The sequence below is a fragment of the Quercus suber genome, unplaced genomic scaffold (genome assembly GCF_002906115.3).
Source record: "Quercus suber isolate HL8 unplaced genomic scaffold, Cork oak 2.0 scaffold_1119, whole genome shotgun sequence".
In the NCBI taxonomy this organism is placed as follows: Eukaryota; Viridiplantae; Streptophyta; class Magnoliopsida; order Fagales; family Fagaceae; genus Quercus; species Quercus suber.
In genome coordinates this window covers 4850-23838 of record NW_027070523.1, presented here as the reverse complement: position 1 = coordinate 23838, position 18989 = coordinate 4850, and the positions used below count along the sequence as shown (strand labels likewise).

Below are 18989 nucleotides of genomic sequence, written 5' to 3'. Positions count from 1 at the left end.
ATCTTTACATATTTTCGAGTAATCGAGTTCATATAATCCTGTAAGATATTGGTGTTAAGATTTGAAAGTGCAGAAGTAGAGGAGATTTGAAAATGCAGTTTACATGGCTATGCATTGCAACCAGACCATGGTATGCATAGAGGGTGATTGCAAAACCTGTATTCAAGCCTTCTAGGGCTATCTTCATGTGTCATTCTTCCTTGGAGAATTGTAAGCAATATAGCTGAGATCAAGAGTTTAGTGAACTGTAATTATAATAGACCTATCTCTTTTGATTGGGTCCCCAGAGTTGCTAATAGGGCTGCCCATATATTGGCCCACTGGTATTTGCTGAATAGCATTTTGGGTTTCTTTGGCCCAGCTTAGCTCCTCTGAATCTTTTGGATGTAATTTTGGAAGATGTTGTGTTGTTTCTCAACTCTCTCCTCAATTTTCTTAATAAAATTTTTCCATTCAGCCAAAAAAAAAAAAAAAAAAAATGAAGAAGAAGAAGAAGATGCATACTCAAAAAAGCCACCAACTAGATAACTCCAAATTAGTTTGATGATTGTGGCAACTAACCGGTTGGAGCATCATGCAAGAATCTTCTTTGAATCACGACACAGAATTTGAAAGGGTGTCAAATATAATACCACAAAGAAGTGCTTTTCCCATCTCCAATTTTTAGATCTTCTAAGTGTAGTATTAAGATCTTCTTCAAGACTAAGAACAATACTTCTTCTTCTTCTTGCCAGTAGCAGACTATAAAACTCTCCTAATTTTCTTCCAATATATTGCTGAACTTGCCTAGGACACATGGAATCGTTGTGGCAGAACACTTGTTACTAGCTGAATGAAAGTCTTGTTTTAGTTGTAACTAGTCTCTGAGCACTTCTATTTTTTGGTAAAGACTAATAATTTACATTCATTATAATTTGTAGTTTAAATTGTAATCAAATGTGTATATATCTATTTAGTGTTTTTTTTTTTTTTGGGGATATACTTGAGAATTAAAAAAAAAAAAATTGATAGGAAGATAAACGTGAGGATGATTTTTTTTAGGGGGGAAAAAAAAACCGTAACATGGTGTTGTTTAACTTGTTTTTCTATTTAAAATAAAAAATAGTAAACATATAGTTGCTTTAAAGAGGTGGGTTAGTGGGAGAGTGATTCTATTTTGTAGAAAATGTTTTAGGTGAGAGTTAGAGATATATTTTTACAGCATTATCCTCAAGTTTTGCCTCTACTTAAACGTAAGCTGTAAGATTATTTTGGAACCAAAAAAATGTCTAGTCCAAACTTGAAAAATGTCTTAAATAGTAGTATAGATAGACCAACTAAAGAGAAATTCTTCTTGTTACTCCGAGAGAGTGAAGAAGTACAATGGGTAGTGAGAAATTGAATGATGTATCAATGAGTCATAATTAATCCCATTTTTTTAGAATACATTCTAAGGGAATTGCAATCCCAGTATTACTAACAATTAAGACTTGACCAGGACCTAGTTAAAGAAATCACATTCTAAAAAGAAGTGCCTTTAAGCATTGGGGACCTTGATAGAAAACACGGTGAGCATGTTACACCTTTTTATTGATAGTCTCTTATTATCTCGCAAAAAAAGAAAAGAAAAGTAAATAAGCTGACAGTACATTAGTTGGCTGAAAACACTAATACTGATAATCACTTCTATAAACGCATAAGCTCACAATACATTAGTTGATAGACACTTCTGTTAATAGGTCTTTTTAAAAAATAAAAATAAAATTGTTGAACAAAAAAGATAGAAGGGGCACCCAATAAGATTGAATTTTATAACACAATTGATTCTTTGTTTTTATTAGTATTTGCCATTTTTCAAATGCAGGAGAGAACCTTTTGAAGCCTCCTTAATCGGTGTATAAGGACACCCGTTAACATAAATCTATCTCAATTTAAGGTCACACCATTTTATGACCATCCAAATAACAACATACAACATAATTAGGGACATAAATTTTCATTTCCCTTTGACCTTTTTTTTTTCAAAAATTTTTATATTATAAAAGTCATATTTTGGTGACTATTTTTATAATTACAACTTATCATCTTAACAAGCAACCAAAAAAAAAAAAAAAAAAAAATTGTGTTCTAGTGTTTCTTTACTAGCATAGGAATAAGGATAATAGCTAAAGGAAAAGTTTCTCTTTAAAATGCTTCTCCTCTCAATTCATGCAATTAATAAGGCTAAATAGCTTGCAATTAGCTATTATATATATATATATGTCGAACCTTGGACGTTCTAGGTTAATTGTGTATTGAAATCTTTGCTAAGAAAGCAGCTGAGTTCTGAAAATCAATTCTTAATTTATGTGAGCCTCATGGGATTATTTGAATTGCAGTGACAAATCAAATACTTGAACTTCCAAATTAGTGGTGACCATAAAGTGCTATTGCCTACTCAATAATTTGTAATCAAAAATAAAAATTTGAAATGTACAAATCAACCATGGTTTTCTTGGCATACATGGTGCATGATGTACAAATCAAAATTTCCTGAATCTGTACAAAATATAACATGCTTATTTTATTTATCTTGCCTAATGCATAATAAAATATTTTATAGTATTTTTTTTATTGATAGACCTAATGCATAATGTATCCCTTTGCAATGACAATACTCTCTTCCTTTGTAGTTTCAATAGGAAATAGAAAACAAAAATTAGTACCACAAAAAAATACACAATTTTTGCCACAATTCTTCATGTGGTGATTGTGATTAGGGGAAAAAAAATGGGTCTATTGAAAGTGACAAGAAGCCAGCCACAAATTTTGTCCTTTCTCCTTGCAACCAATTTGAATCTCTGATAAAAACCATAACTCCCAAATAACAATAAAGTTTCTGATAAATTTCAGCAGTAAAATTATTATTAAGAACATGCAGTCTTGAATAGAATTATTACAAAACTCAAAGGATAATTAAGCGGATATAGATAAGCACTATGCTTATCTAAACCAATTCCAACACTAACACACTCAAAAGACTTCCTAATCATAAGGATAATCATAAGTTAACCCTTATTCAAAACAGTAAAAACTGAAAACAAAAGATAAAGTGATCCACATCTAATATGGATGAGTGCCATTGCACTGCTGCATATCTATCACCACTTAGTGGACTTTAGAGAGCATACAGTTTGTGCAAGCGTAAGCAGTAGAAGGATAATGCAGCACAGGTAGAAGCAAATCTCCAAGGAGTGCTAAAATATTGATGCCATAATGTTGCCCTCCATCTATGCCAAAGTTTTCTTATAGAATGCATTCAAATCTTCACATATTTTTGAGTATTCAGGTTTCATATAATCCCATAAGATATTTGTGTTAAGATTGTTGACAGCTGATGCTGCAGCTTTGCTGTCGCCAAGGTAATTAACAAGGATTCCCTTATCGCAAAGTAAATCTACATCTTTGGAATTATCAATAAGGAAATTCAAGATGGCAAACAAATCCGTAACATATGCGTGCCCCACATAATGGGATTGCTCTAATGCAATAATGTTTCGAATAAGACGTATTTTCTCGTCATTTAACGTAATGCATGGGATTTCCAAAACTCCTTTCTTTAAATCGAACCTTATGTCAATAAAGCGTCTACCATATTTTTCTGGGGCCACCTTAAACTTGATTCCTGCCTCATGCAGCTGGGTTGCAGAGTATGATAGTTTAGCCCGTCCAGGTCTTCTGTACGGTAATTGTTCACTTTCACTTAGATCAAAGAATCTAACCAGATCTGTCAAGTGTTCTATTTTCACCTTGAAATCCTCAAAGACCATCTTTTGAAAGTTGTACCATCCAAAGAAATCAAAAGCAAGTTCCCTTAAAGAAAGGAGTTTGAACTCTGATTCAGCCGGAAAGTTTTTTTGCTGGAACAGCATCTCTAAAACAAAAAAGGGAAGCTGATTTTCAAGTAATACCAGGTCAGATTGCAAAATTGGATGCATCCATTCTGGTATCTCGATTGTAGGATCGTCCTCTTCCAAATGTGAGTAAGATATCAAGAAGTACTCAAGAATGAACATCCCATCCACCAGGATCATTGTCACAAAATCATCACTGCTTATGCTGGACACAACAGTCTCTGCGTACTAAGAGCGAATTTCTTCTTCCTTATCTCTTATTATGTGTACTAAATTCTGCAAGTTTATATTAGCCAGTTGAATGAAACACTCACAAAACCGTACTTTAAGCTTTTTCATGGTTTGTAATTTTGCATTGGAGCGGTGAATAGGGCCAATTGAAATAAGCAGAGGAGTGAAGGCTTGCTCATCCAATTTGCGAAGGTGATCTGGAACACTGATTAAACCCCTAATTGAGAATTGTTGCTTCAAACTTTCAAACATTGCTTTGATGTCAAGTACCAAATCTCCACTTCCATTTGCAGTTGAAGAGCTTCCTATCTATCAAGATAAGAGCCACTAGGATTAAAAACACACCCCGTGTAAAGTACAACACACTATAATTTGATTTCAAAGTTCATTCTATGCCACTATCTTCTAATTTGTTAAAATGCACTGGTGTTACAAGAATAATGATCATTTTGTATTTAATGTTTATAAAAATTTATAAAATAAATAAATAAATAAATAAATTTAATCATCCTCCTTCATTGTCTTGTAAAGCTGATCACATAAAAGATTTGCAAATATTTTAACTGGATGAAATAATAATTTTAAATGAAGAATTTTAAAATGGTTTCTTTTGAAACAATAATTAATAGAACAAATAATTTTGGTACTTAAGTCATGAATTTCAATGTTTTTTAATAGATAGTTTCATTGTTAGTTTGATAGAGACATAGAGAAATTAGGGTGTGACTTATCTCCAGTATTTTTTTTTTTTAAAAAAAAGGACATATCATTTTGTTTTAAATATACAATGACAAGTGGTAGTGAGTTTTAATCTTCACCTTTTATTTAGTTAGTGTATGATGTGACAGTTTCTCATTAAAATAAAAAGAAGATTCCAATTAAAAAAGTACTCGAGATAAGCCAAACTCGAATAATTAAATAGCTAGATTGAATTTTTTCGTTTTAGTAGGTAAAAGAAGGTACTTTTTGATATATTTATATACATACTTCCTACTTCCTATTACAATTTTTGTTATTGTGATACTATGAAATTTTCTAATGTTTTATCAAAATTTATTCATTATAGAAATATATTGAAAAGGCACAATTTTTTTTTTCTTTTAATGGGAATATGGTGTTGTTCAATAAATTTCTCGTTGAAGTTTGTCTTTGTACTTGAGTTAAATTCTAGAATTCCCAGAGAATTTTGAAATCGAGAGTAACTTTAATTAGGTTGAAAGTAGTTTTAAAATATGAGAAAAATTATCGAACACTCTAAGGGCTTGGTATAGGAAATATTTTTATAAACTTTTTATAAGAAAAGAAAAAATAACTAATTTTTTTGACAATTTTTTTATACAAGTGTTAACAGGATCTTTAACATATAAGTGAAATAGAAGTATTAAAAATTGTACCTATAATTGATATAAAATTTGAGTAGATTGACAATATAATTTAAGAAAAACATAAAATTAATGCGGATTAGCTTAATTGTTGAGCTTTCACTTTAGTTATGTATAGATTAATAATATTCCTTGCAATTTTTTTTTTAATTTAAAAAAATGTAAAAGAAGGTGACCAAAATGATATCAATAGAGTAGATAAACCACATTTGACAACTGATTATCATAAATAACTTAAAATTCATTAAAAATAATTGTAAAATATAATAGCAAGAAAGTCATTTTCGTAAATGAAAGAATTTTAATAATTAAAAATTTACTAAACTAAATGTAAATAGATTTTGCAAAAATACTATAGATACTATAAATTTTACTGCATAATATTTATTAATTGATGTAATATGGATAATGTTTCAGTCTAGTTGAAATGGCTTAAAAATCCCATACCGATATATAATCTGGAAAGGTAAGCCCCCTATTCCACCTTTAATGAAATTTCGGCCCATTTTGGACCGTTTTCATCAATATCGGCCGAAATTAAAAATTTAGTCAGAATGAGATTTGGGGTTTGAAAGTTTTTTCGTTAGACCTGAAAGAATTTTTCTGGCCCTGAAATACTCATCATGGATCACAGTTAAAAATAACAAATCAATAGAGAAGGAAAACAATGGATCTAATGGTTGGTAAAAAAAAAAACAGAAGAAGAAAGAGACAAGAAGAGAGAGAGAGAGAGAGAGTTGTAGAGAGAACGGTGAGAGAGAAAAGAAGTAGTGAAGTATATGAGAGGAGAGAGGAGAAATTGAGAGATAGTCGCAGGGGGGATGGGGGCAAAAAAGACAGAAAATTCAGCAAATAATTGTTGTATGGAATTGCTTATAAAGATTTATGTCTATTTAAATTGAGCGGAAGTAGAGTCAAGTTAGTTGAAAATTAATCTAATTTTTTACTGACTCTGCTCCATTCTACTCTACTCTCCTTTACTTTATTTTATTCCCTCAATCCAAACAGGTCATTGGTATTAAAAAAAAAAAAAAAAAATCCAGGCAAGATAAATAACTAGAAATTAAATAAATAGGTAGATAGACATGGAACTTAAATAACGAGGAAATATTATATTATGAAGGCATACCTCAATTCTTTCTGACATATTGTTTGTGTAGCACTAGCATTAGCACTAGCAGCCGAAGGCGTGATAGCTGTTCCGGACCGAGATGCGATTTGTGGGAAAAGAAAAAAAAATAAAGAAGAGAACAGAGATTAAGAGCATTCTCATCAAGGTTTGTAAAAAATTTGGCATTTACCATCTCAAAACCCAAATTTATAACATATAACACCCCACTTTTCAATACAACCTACATCAAAACTTCTAATTTTTTTAGCATTTCATTTAAATAATATTTCTTTATTATTTTTCAATAAGTTTTTTATTTTTCCTCTCTCTCATCTATCTCTCTCTTTCTCACAGCACCGCCGGCACCACACTACTAGCCACCCACCACCCATAACACAACCACCACTAACAAAAAAAGAAAAAGGAAAATCACAGTAGAAACCTCCACATCCACCCACAACCACCAAATCCACTCACCACCACCAACCACAGCAGAGAAAAAAAAAAGAAAAAAAAAGAAAAAAAAAAAGGAGAGAAACCTCCACCATCGCCGCCACCAGCAAACCCACTGGCAGTGAAAGCTTCTCCTCTCTCTCAAGATCGGCTTGTAGGTTTCAGATTGGCGTGGGATTTAGATTGCCGTGGGCCGGTGGTGGTCGTGGCTCGTCGTGGGTGGGGTTCAGATCGCAGTGGGGGGTCGTGAGCGGGTTCAAATCACCGTGGATTGCCGTAGGTGGCTTCAGATTGCGTGTGTGGCTGTGGGTTGGTTCAGATCGCGAGTGGCCATGGGGCCGTTGCTCGCCGTGGGCTGCCACGGTTTGCTCGCCTNATATTTTTTTCCCCCTAAAGTCTAATTTCATTTATCATAAGTTAAAGTTGTTTCATTTTCAATCACAAAAACACCTAAAGGTGTGATGAGATTTATCTAAAAAAAAAAATTTATTTTACCCATAAACACATAAATAGCTTCACATCTCTAAGTATTTTTGTGATTGAAGAATGTAACAACCCCGAATTATAATGAATGAAATTATTAAACTTTTTTTTTTTTTTTAAAGTCTCTAAGCAAGCGTGTGCTTGGAGGCTAGTATTCCTAACATCACTCATTTATTAGAGAAGATCAAAAATTCATTTTAAAAAATACAATGATTCGATAATCAGGTTATTTGAAATTACCAACCATTTCTTAATACATAAATCTAAAATTTATTGATATAACAAAATTTCACAATAATTTTTTATGCCTAGTCAAAGAATTTAACACTCATTTCTTATATGAACGTTTCTTACTTGTGATCACTTGACACCATCACATATTATGAAATTTTGTTGTGCGCCTAAAACAACTGTGACATTTAAAAAAATGTAAATACAATATTTTAGCTAGTGTTGTAAAACTATAATATAATCATATAAATATAATTTTGTCACTTGTAGCTCAATCGATTCCCAAGTATTGATAGTATTTATAGGCTCTCACGTTATCATTTTTTTAATTATAAAATTTTATGGGAGTTATCTAGTTATTTTAAATCCTAAAAGGTAGCCACTTAGTACACATCCATAACAAAACAAAAAAAGTATTAATTTTTTTTTCTATTCCAGGAAAGGCTCTCGCATTTTTTTGATTTTTAGATTTTAGGAAAAAAATTGCTACATCCACAACATTTTTACAAAACTTTTACAACAAATCTTAACAAAAGTTTCGGATTTCTGAGAGAAAAAAAATTAAAATATCTATTTTTTTTTTTTTTGGATAAAGGAAAGGCTTCAAGTTATCTTTTTTTTTTTTAATTTATTTATTTAAATGGAAAATCTTTCCTTGTTGTTGATTTTTTATATTATTTTTAATCCTAAAATTTGGCCATTTATTACACATCCATAACAAAAGTTAAAAAGAGCTTATATTCATGATTTAGCAATTATCTTTAAGACCAAGAAATTGTACCCAATATTTTTTTATGGGTAGTAAATTAGTAATTATTTTTAACAATACAATTTAACGGATAGTAAACGGCGGACTGAATTGAGTATAATTGAAATTTAAAAGATTGAAATAATAAATTAAAAGACTAAAATATCAAAACATGAAACATAGAGAATAAATTTTACAATTTGACCTAAAATAAAAGAAAAGGAACTAAGTTCTCAAGGAAGCCTTTGGCCCCACTTAATTTGTTGCTTTCCTAGTTCTTGCATTGCTGCAGATTCCAACTGTCCACCATGAGAGGAAACGAAATCAAAACTCAATGTTGTCCTGTTGTGTGGCCCTTAACAAAGAACAAAAGTTAAGAAACATCTGAAAACTTGAAAGTGAAAACCTCTGATTCACGTTTGTAGCTTCTTGAGTGTACTTTGACCCAAACTGAACTTGTTTTTCCTCCAAATCTAAGAGCATTCACTTTATATCTAATGTGTCCCGGTAAATATGGTATTGGACAAAAAAAAAAAAAAAAGGTTTATTCAAGGTTACTTTTGCTGTTATGGTTGAATGTATGAACTTTTTTTTTATCCAATATCATAAGGTCTGAACATTTTGCATTAATTGGATCCATTACGATTGGTTGAATTTAGGATCGAATGGACTCAGGTTGAGCAGGTTTGTTAAGTTTGGTTCAAATTGAACAACCCTAGATATATTAGATGCAGCTAACATGGCTTACAAGAGAAAGACGAGGTGGTTAACATGACATAAAACTAAGGCGGCTTGATCTAGATTGAGGCCTAAGGCGATTCAAGTGATTTTTTTTTTAAATATTTAATATCAATTAAATAACATTTAATTAACTTTCTAGATTATAATTTTGTATTTAAAAACCATTTTTCATGCCTTTGAGATTTAAAATTGCTAATGAAATTATTTTGTTTAGGTTTTGCTAACATTTTTTACAATTTTAAATTTTGAAAAATTGTTTATGCAAAAATAACTATAACAACATGTACAATTCTATAATTAGTATTAATAAATATGTTGTAAATAGTGAGTTCATATGAAAGTAACGTTAATCTAATCGCAGTAGTTATGAGAAATTGGTGGAAAATTTTGTGTCCCTACCATTACATTAAAAAAAAAAAAAAAAAAAAAAAACTAGCATTCCACAAATTTTGGGGCCTTTTTATGATAGAGGTCCTTTGAGCACTAGCGTCAGATCTCTTTAATAAAAAATATATATATATATATATTTTTTTTTTTTTCATACACCAAAAACCTTTTCTACTTTAATATAGCGTTTGACAATACACTCTATATCACATGTTTTAATTTCATGTTCTATTCATTTATCTATTCATTTTTCTCTTTCTCTACCAACTCACCCATAATCAAATGTGATCCACCACTACCCATAATTAGGGGTGGCAAAATTGAACACGACCCGTGAACCCAACACAACACGACATGAAATAAGCAGGTTATGGGTTGAGGTTTAATGGGTTCGTGTCATATTTGGATTAAAATGACTGACCCATTTAATAAGCGGGTTGGGTTAGTGTTTAACCTATGGAACCTGTTTGACCTGATTTACCTATTTAATTAAATAAAATTTTACCAATATACCCTTCAAACCCTAGGTATATAAACTTATTAGTTGTTGTAGTTTTTTTTTTTTTTTGACATATTATAATTGATTATTTGTGATATTGAGATATTCTTTAATTTTGAGTTTTGAATGATTATTTGTGATGCAGTTATTCGTTAATTCTAAATTTTATATTACAAATATTTATTTATTTTTTCATTTTGATAAAATCTAATAAACAGGTCGACTCAACTAGCCCGTTTAATAAATGGGTCGTGTTAGAGTTGAGAAATCTTGACCCGTTTAAAAAATATGTTAAGTTAGTGTTAACTTATATGGTTGGATACTCGTAAGTTAACACAACATGACAACTGCTAGTTTTTTTTTTTTTTTTTTTTTTCTTAATGTAATGGTAGGGACACAAAATTTTCCACCAATTTCTCATAACTACTGCGATTAGATTAACGTTACTTTCATATGAACTCACTATTTACAACATATTTATTAATACTAATTATAGAATTGTACATGTTGTTATAGTTATTTTTGCATAAACAATTTTTCAAAATTTAAAATTGTAAAAAATGTTAGCAAAACCTAAACAAAATAATTTCATTAGCAATTTTAAATCTCAAAGGCATGAAAAATGGTTTTTAAATACAAAATTATAATCTAGAAAGTTAATTAAATGTTATTTAATTGATATTAAATATTTAAAAAAAAAATCACTTGAATCGCCTTAGGCCTCAATCTAGATCAAGCCGCCTTAGTTTTATGTCATGTTAACCACCTCGTCTTTCTCTTGTAAGCCATGTTAGCTGCATCTAATATATCTAGGGTTGTTCAATTTGAACCAAACTTAACAAACCTGCTCAACCTGAGTCCATTCGATCCTAAATTCAACCAATCGTAATGGATCCAATTAATGCAAAATGTTCAGACCTTATGATATTGGATAAAAAAAAAGTTCATACATTCAACCATAACAGCAAAAGTAACCTTGAATAAACCTTTTTTTTTTTTTTTTGTCCAATACCATATTTACCGGGACACATTAGATATAAAGTGAATGCTCTTAGATTTGGAGGAAAAACAAGTTCAGTTTGGGTCAAAGTACACTCAAGAAGCTACAAACGTGAATCAGAGGTTTTCACTTTCAAGTTTTCAGATGTTTCTTAACTTTTGTTCTTTGTTAAGGGCCACACAACAGGACAACATTGAGTTTTGATTTCGTTTCCTCTCATGGTGGACAGTTGGAATCTGCAGCAATGCAAGAACTAGGAAAGCAACAAATTAAGTGGGGCCAAAGGCTTCCTTGAGAACTTAGTTCCTTTTCTTTTATTTTAGGTCAAATTGTAAAATTTATTCTCTATGTTTCATGTTTTGATATTTTAGTCTTTTAATTTATTATTTCAATCTTTTAAATTTCAATTATACTCAATTCAGTCCGCCGTTTACTATCCGTTAAATTGTATTGTTAAAAATAATTACTAATTTACTACCCATAAAAAAATATTGGGTACAATTTCTTGGTCTTAAAGATAATTGCTAAATCATGAATATAAGCTCTTTTTAACTTTTGTTATGGATGTGTAATAAATGGCCAAATTTTAGGATTAAAAATAATATAAAAAATCAACAACAAGGAAAGATTTTCCATTTAAATAAATAAATTAAAAAAAAAAAAGATAACTTGAAGCCTTTCCTTTATCCAAAAAAAAAAAAAATAGATATTTTAATTTTTTTTCTCTCAGAAATCCGAAACTTTTGTTAAGATTTGTTGTAAAAGTTTTGTAAAAATGTTGTGGATGTAGCAATTTTTTTCCTAAAATCTAAAAATCAAAAAAATGCGAGAGCCTTTCCTGGAATAGAAAAAAAAATTAATACTTTTTTTGTTTTGTTATGGATGTGTACTAAGTGGCTACCTTTTAGGATTTAAAATAACTAGATAACTCCCATAAAATTTTATAATTAAAAAAATGATAACGTGAGAGCCTATAAATACTATCAATACTTGGGAATCGATTGAGCTACAAGTGACAAAATTATATTTATATGATTATATTATAGTTTTACAACACTAGCTAAAATATTGTATTTACATTTTTTTAAATGTCACAGTTGTTTTAGGCGCACAACAAAATTTCATAATATGTGATGGTGTCAAGTGATCACAAGTAAGAAACGTTCATATAAGAAATGAGTGTTAAATTCTTTGACTAGGCATAAAAAATTATTGTGAAATTTTGTTATATCAATAAATTTTAGATTTATGTATTAAGAAATGGTTGGTAATTTCAAATAACCTGATTATCGAATCATTGTATTTTTTAAAATGAATTTTTGATCTTCTCTAATAAATGAGTGATGTTAGGAATACTAGCCTCCAAGCACACGCTTGCTTAGAGACTTTAAAAAAAAAAAAAAAGTTTAATAATTTCATTCATTATAATTCGGGGTTGTTACATTCTTCAATCACAAAAATACTTAGAGATGTGAAGCTATTTATGTGTTTATGGGTAAAATAAATTTTTTTTTTTAGATAAATCTCATCACACCTTTAGGTGTTTTTGTGATTGAAAATGAAACAACTTTAACTTATGATAAATGAAATTAGACTTTAGGGGGAAAAAAATATAAGAGCCTCTCAGCACACGCGTCAGAGCGTGCTTAGAGAATAGTAGATATAAGGAGAAAACTTAATGCAATGGCATTTGAAAAGATAAAAATTTATTGAATAGTGAAACATATGTCCAATAAGTTGAGGTTCACATAAGTTTGTTGATATTGTGGACTCAGTTAATCTCATTATCCAAAATTAGTACACCTTCACTAAGCTAATGGAATAGGTACACCTTCACTTAGTTAATCCCAATTTGGTTTCCAGCATGTAAAAGTTGTTTTGTGATTCTTTGTGATGATTGAATAATGATTAGAAGCATAAAAGAGAGAGCACACACAAAGGTTTATGTGGTTCGGCCTAATGGCCTATGTCCACAATGATAATAAAACCCTAGAAGGCTACATATTATATTAAGCACCTGTGTTACAATAAACCCAATGTAGGGTTTATATACTAAAGAATACTTGACTAACTCAAGGATAACCATAGGCTAACCTAAAATTAATATGCTTGTTCGACAAGTACATGGGCCTACAATTGGTATGAGTAACTTGGGCCATAATATGTCTAACACCTTCCCTCAAACTAAAGGTGAAAGCTTGACTTTGGAAGGTCTTGAATGTATTACTTGGAGTGGTACCTATGTTGTTAATTAATTTAGACCCCGGTTGTTAGAATTAACAAGTTTTAAATCCAAGTTGTTAATTAGATTTATTATGAACAAACCTTGTTAAAACAAACAAACATTAATATCATGTCAATAATGAATGCAGCGGAAAAATAAATAAGACAAGATATGATGACCCAGGAAAACCAATGAAACCAACCAGTTTCACAGTAAAAAAACTGGGGGGAAACCTTCCCGAAAAGCAATCCACTATAGAAAAGAGAAGTTTCAGATCTAGTACAAAACTTTTGTCCTTAGACTCTACAATTCCCGTAGATGAACTCACAGCAGAAACCTTCTACCGCTTCAGAACCTCTAAACTCTTCAATATATGAACGCCACCCTTTTTGTTGTACGGATCCCAGTACGTGACTAACTCCTTTGCACGAATCCTAGTACGTGACTCACTCACCAACTTAAGGAAGAAGAATGTTGGCTGCAAAGTTCTTCACTTCATCAACAGTGAAGATCAAGAAGCACTTGGTTACAAAACCCTAAGGTGCAAAGACGCAGTAGCTTCTTTTAGAGAGAATAAAACATCAATCACCTTTTTGCATATGTTCTTCTTGTATTCTCTTATGTGACGGCCTTTAAAATAAGCCTTATATAAGTTTAGGGTTGTGAGAAAAGAAACCCTACTCAAATACATAAGCCTGGCCCAAAAATCAAAAAGCTGAAAATTCTGATTTCCCGTAACCTCGATCGATCGAGAGGTGTCGAGGAGGTGTCGAGGTTTAATGAATCTCAACAGATAGCAGCTATCGAGGAGGTGTCGAGAAGGTGTCGAGGGGACAAAAACTTTCTCGATCGATCGACCAGCTATAGAGAAGCTATCGAGATTGCGATAAGAATCAGCTGAAGATCTCGACAGATAGCCAGGTGTCGAGGTAGCTATCGAGAAGGTGTCGAACTTTAAAAACTTTGCACTTCAGCTTGCTTTCTCTTGGACAGACTTGATGACTTCAACACTTGACCTTGAAACATTGTTTCTTGAAGTATTAAAAACACCTAGAACTACCCAATTACAAGTAGAGTGTGTTTTGTCAAAGGATTAGCCAATTTACATAACTAAGTGACATATGTTCTTAAACAAGTTAAAACATATATGTCCTAACAATCTCCCCCTTTGGCAATCCGTGACAAAACCACAACAAACAAATGAGCATATGAGAGAAGTCATAAATCACTCAACTCATATTCACTTGTTGAATACAATAGAATCTATCCTAACACAAACTCTTGAAAAACTTTGCAAGAAGAGAGTTTATGGCAAGTAGACTTTGACAACCTGTATTTCTGAAACACTTTAAACAAAACTCATCAAGGCATCTTGTGTGAAACAGAAATAAATAGATTGCATACAAGTAGAGAAACATGTGTATAAAGAAAGAAAAGAAACAACACATGTAGAGATAGGTGAAAGAAACATACATCAGCATATAAAGAAGATAAGCACAATGTATGTAAACATGGTCACAAGACCCAAGGTACAAGAAGAAGGAAGTAAACACTCCCCTAACAAGATGAAACACATCTCCCCCTTACAAAGGAATGTATTTCTCCCCCTAACTTGTAGAATCTTAAACAGAAACCACAAAAGTTTCCACAATTTTTCCCCCTTTTTGTCATGATTGACAAAGGGTACAAGAAGTTAGAAAGCTTCACTCGAGAAACATAAAGATGATCAAGGATGATCAAGGGGCACAAAGAAATCCATATAAATGCATGAATGTGATGAAACAAGATGCTATGGATGACAAGATAATAGAAGGATGCAAAACATGTGAAAAACAAGAAAAATGTTAAGCACATAAATTCCAAAACACACACACAGACACTAAACAAGTCTAACCAATTTTATATTTCAAAAACAAGTTATGACAGTTTAGTGAGCATACATTAGCACATGTAAAACCTTTGTGATGGCCAAATCACATTGTATCTGCACATGTATCAAAAGTAGCAAAGAATATTGCGTGTTGTGTGTGAAAAACATTGCAAGATTGCATATGTGTATACATGTTATGACGATCTAAGATATGAGAAAATAACTTTTAACTCACACACAATCATAACTGTTTGATGGGGACTATCACCTTCGAGGTACATCCTATAACTCCCACATCTCCTAGAATACACGCTTGCAACCATATTTAAAGCATTTTTAATCTTTTTGCTTTTTATTTTCTTTGCATGTTTTCTTTTATTTTAGCATATCATACATGGGTATATAAAAGAGAGAAAAGAAATACCCAAGATGTTAAGCATTTGACATCGCACTTTTGCTATGCCGAAGCATACGAATGTCTTTGACACTGCACTTTTGCTATGCCGAAGCATACAGGTGTCATATTATGATTGGCGGGCAACAGTGGTGAGATGGTTATTTATGCCTTTCTCTTAGGATTTTCTAGTCCTACCCGTCAAAAAGAGTGATATGAGTGTTAAGTTTTAAGAGATAACCTAATCTTACTCATCACAAACAAGAGCCACAAAGCTCACTTGCTTAGTTGTGCATAGAGATGCTCATCTAAGCTACAAGAGATACAAAGTTTAGAAAACTTTGTTTCATTGGCCATCCAAGGTACACAAGTACCAAAGTACACAAAACACACACTGTTTTTGTATTTTTCTGATTTTTCAAATTTTTTTTATTTTTATTTTAAATCAAAAAAAAAATAAACAAAACTGAAAGTAAACACACAAAACATGTTAAACAAAATAATGCAAAACTAGACTGACTCAGCAGAAAAACAAAACACACAAGCAATGCAAAAACACAGAAAAACAAAAAGGAAAAAGAAAGTGATGAAATCACTTAAAGTCCTTTTTCTTCCACACCTTGGAAGAGCCTTTCCTTTGATTGAATCCTTGAACCGGCGGTGAGGGGGAAGAATTTAACCCGTTCAAGTTCGAAAGGAACATGAGGGCTTTCAGAAGATCTCCAAGAGGAGCAAGAGAGGATTGAAGCTGATTATGGTTTCCAGATGCTATCATGCCATTGCTCTGTTGAGTGGCTAACCACTTATAGCAATTTGGTCGAGTGTGACCGGCAGCTCCACAATAATGACAGAGATGCTGCTTCTTCTGTTTAGGCTTTTGAGAGTTAGCCTTCTTAGCCCTAGAGTTTTTATCATCTTTCTTATCTTGCTTAGGGGGTGCTCCTAAGATAGATTTACCCTTGTCTAAGTTCTCACTAGCTAATTCAGTTTTGACATCAATGTTCTCAATTTCAATGTTATTAGCAGGAGGAACAAAAACAGTATTGCTAGTAGAAGCAGAATTAGAGAAAGAGATACCATACCCCAAACCAGTTCGATCCGAAGCAGGTTTCTGATTGCTAAGCATCTCATCAAGCTTTGCACTTGAGGTCCTCTCCAGTTGAGCTCTGACTTGAAACAGCTACGCTTCAAGCTTCTTGGTCTTCTCAGCCAAAAAGTTGTTTTCAAATCTCAGTGCTCCAATAGTTTGATTCGCCTCATCAAACTTTATGGACAACTCTTCACGATCAAGTTCCACATCACTGAGCTTCTTGGTGGCCAGCCTGTATAATTTCTCATGCTTTTCAGAGAGCTTGTAAAGCTTCTCATAGGCTGAATGGATATCATCTTGATCATCCATTTTCTCAAATTTTGACTCCACCAGTTCTTCTTCTTCATCCACTTCTTCAACAATCCCTTCAGTAGGATTGACTGTGGCAGTGAAGGCATTTAAGATTCCGTCATCCTGATTGTCGGAATCATCTTCAGGCTCAGTGTCACTTAGAGTTGCAGCAAGTGCCTTGCTTTTCCCAATGCTCTTGAGATATGTAGGACACTCATGTTTCATGTGTCCGAACCCATGACATCCAAAGCACTTTGGTCCTGCAGGAACAGTGTACTGACTTCCATCCTTAGCATCCTTCTTCCCTTTGTCTTGGCTTTTAGACTGTGAAGAACTGAACTGCCTCCGGTTCTTGTCGAAGCTCCTTCCATTGGCATTCTTCATAAACTTCTTGAACTGCCGAGTGATGTAGGACTTCATCTTAGAATCTTCATCATCGGAAGACTCATCTGTATCACTGTTCTTTGCCTTCAAGGCCATGCTTTTACCTTTACTTGACTTGCCAATCCTAGATAATCCTATCTCATAGGTTTGCAAGTTTCCTACCAGCTCAGTCAAAGGAATCTTGTCAATGTCCTTTGATTCTTCTATCGCCGTAATCTTGGCATGGAATCTCTCAGGTAGAGATCTGAGCACCTTCCTTACAATCTTGGGTTCTGGGATGGTTTCCCCAAGATTGAAGGCTGAGTTCACTATGTCCTTGAGCTTGGCATAGAACTCATCAAATGACTCATCCTCCTCCATCTTAATTTCTTCAAAGCTTGTAGTGAGCCTCTGAAGCTTTGAGTCTTTGACAGCCTTTGTGCCTTCATAGGTAGTCTGGAGGATGATCCAAGCCTCCTTAGCAGTTTCAGTTGAGGATATCTTTTTGAACTCCTCATTTGTGACTGCGCTAAATAGGGCATTTAACGCTCTGCTGTTAAAGTTAGCCGCCTTGATCTTAGTATCATCCCAATCGGCCGGATCTTCTGTTGGCTTAGTCCAGCCAATCTCTACAGCTTGCCACACTTTTTCATCTAAAGACTGCAAGAAAGCTCTCATGCGTACTTTCCAGTATGCATAGTTAGTGCCATCAAATAAAGGAGGTATAATTAAAGATTGTCCTCTATCCATGACAAACAGGGGTCAATGGATCAACACAGCAAAGATTAAATCCTAATCAGAGTGTGCCCGCTCTGATACCACTTTTTGGGAAATTTAGACCCCGGTTGTTAGAATTAACAAGTTTTAAATCCAAGTTGTTAATTAGATTTATTATGAACAAACCTTGTTAAAACAAACAAACATCAATATCATGTCAATAATGAATGCAGCGGAAAAGTAAATAAGACAAGATATGATGACCCAGGAAAAACAATGAAACCAACCAGTTTCACAGTAAAAAAACTGGAGGGAAACCTTCCCTAAAAGCAATCTACTATAGAAAAGAGAAGTTTCAGATCTAGTACAAAACCTTTGTCCCTAGACTCTACAATTCCCGTAGATGAACTCACAGCAGAAACTTTCTACCACTTCTAAACCTCTAAATTCTTCAATATATGAACGCCACCCTTTTTATTACACGGATCCCAGTACGTGACTAACTCCTTTGCACGAATCCTAGTACGTGACTCGCTCACCAACTTAAGGAAGAAGAATGTTGGCTGCAAAGTTCTTCACTTCATCAACAGTGAAGATCAAGAAGCACTTGGTTACAAAACCCTAAGGCGCAAAGACACAGTAGCTTCTTTTAGAAAGAGTAAAGCATCAATCACCTTTTTGCATATGTTCTTCTTGTATTCTCTTATGTGACGGCCTTTAAAATAAGCCTTATATAAGTCTAGGGTTGTGAGAAAAGAAACCTTACTCAAATACATAAGCCTGGCCCAAAAATCAAAAAGCTGAAAATTTTGATTTCCCGTAACCTCGATCGATCGAGAGGTGTCGAGGAGGTGTCGAGGTTTAATGAATCTCAACAGATAGCAGCTATCGAGGAGGTGTCG

At 32.7% G+C, this 18989-nt stretch overlaps 1 protein-coding gene across 1 annotated transcript; it reads right to left on the bottom strand.

The window, feature by feature from the left end:
* Window positions 1–3248: 3248 nt before the first annotated feature.
* Window positions 3249–17427, bottom strand: LOC111997328 (UPF0481 protein At3g47200). The gene is made up of 3 exons (XM_024029406.2): window positions 17289–17427; window positions 4192–4408; window positions 3249–4077 (listed from the first exon to the last, which is right to left on the bottom strand). Exons 1-3 carry the CDS (start codon window positions 17425–17427, stop codon window positions 3249–3251), a joined length of 1185 nt encoding a protein of 394 aa, XP_023885174.2.
* Between the last annotated feature and the right edge of the window lie 1562 nt (window positions 17428–18989).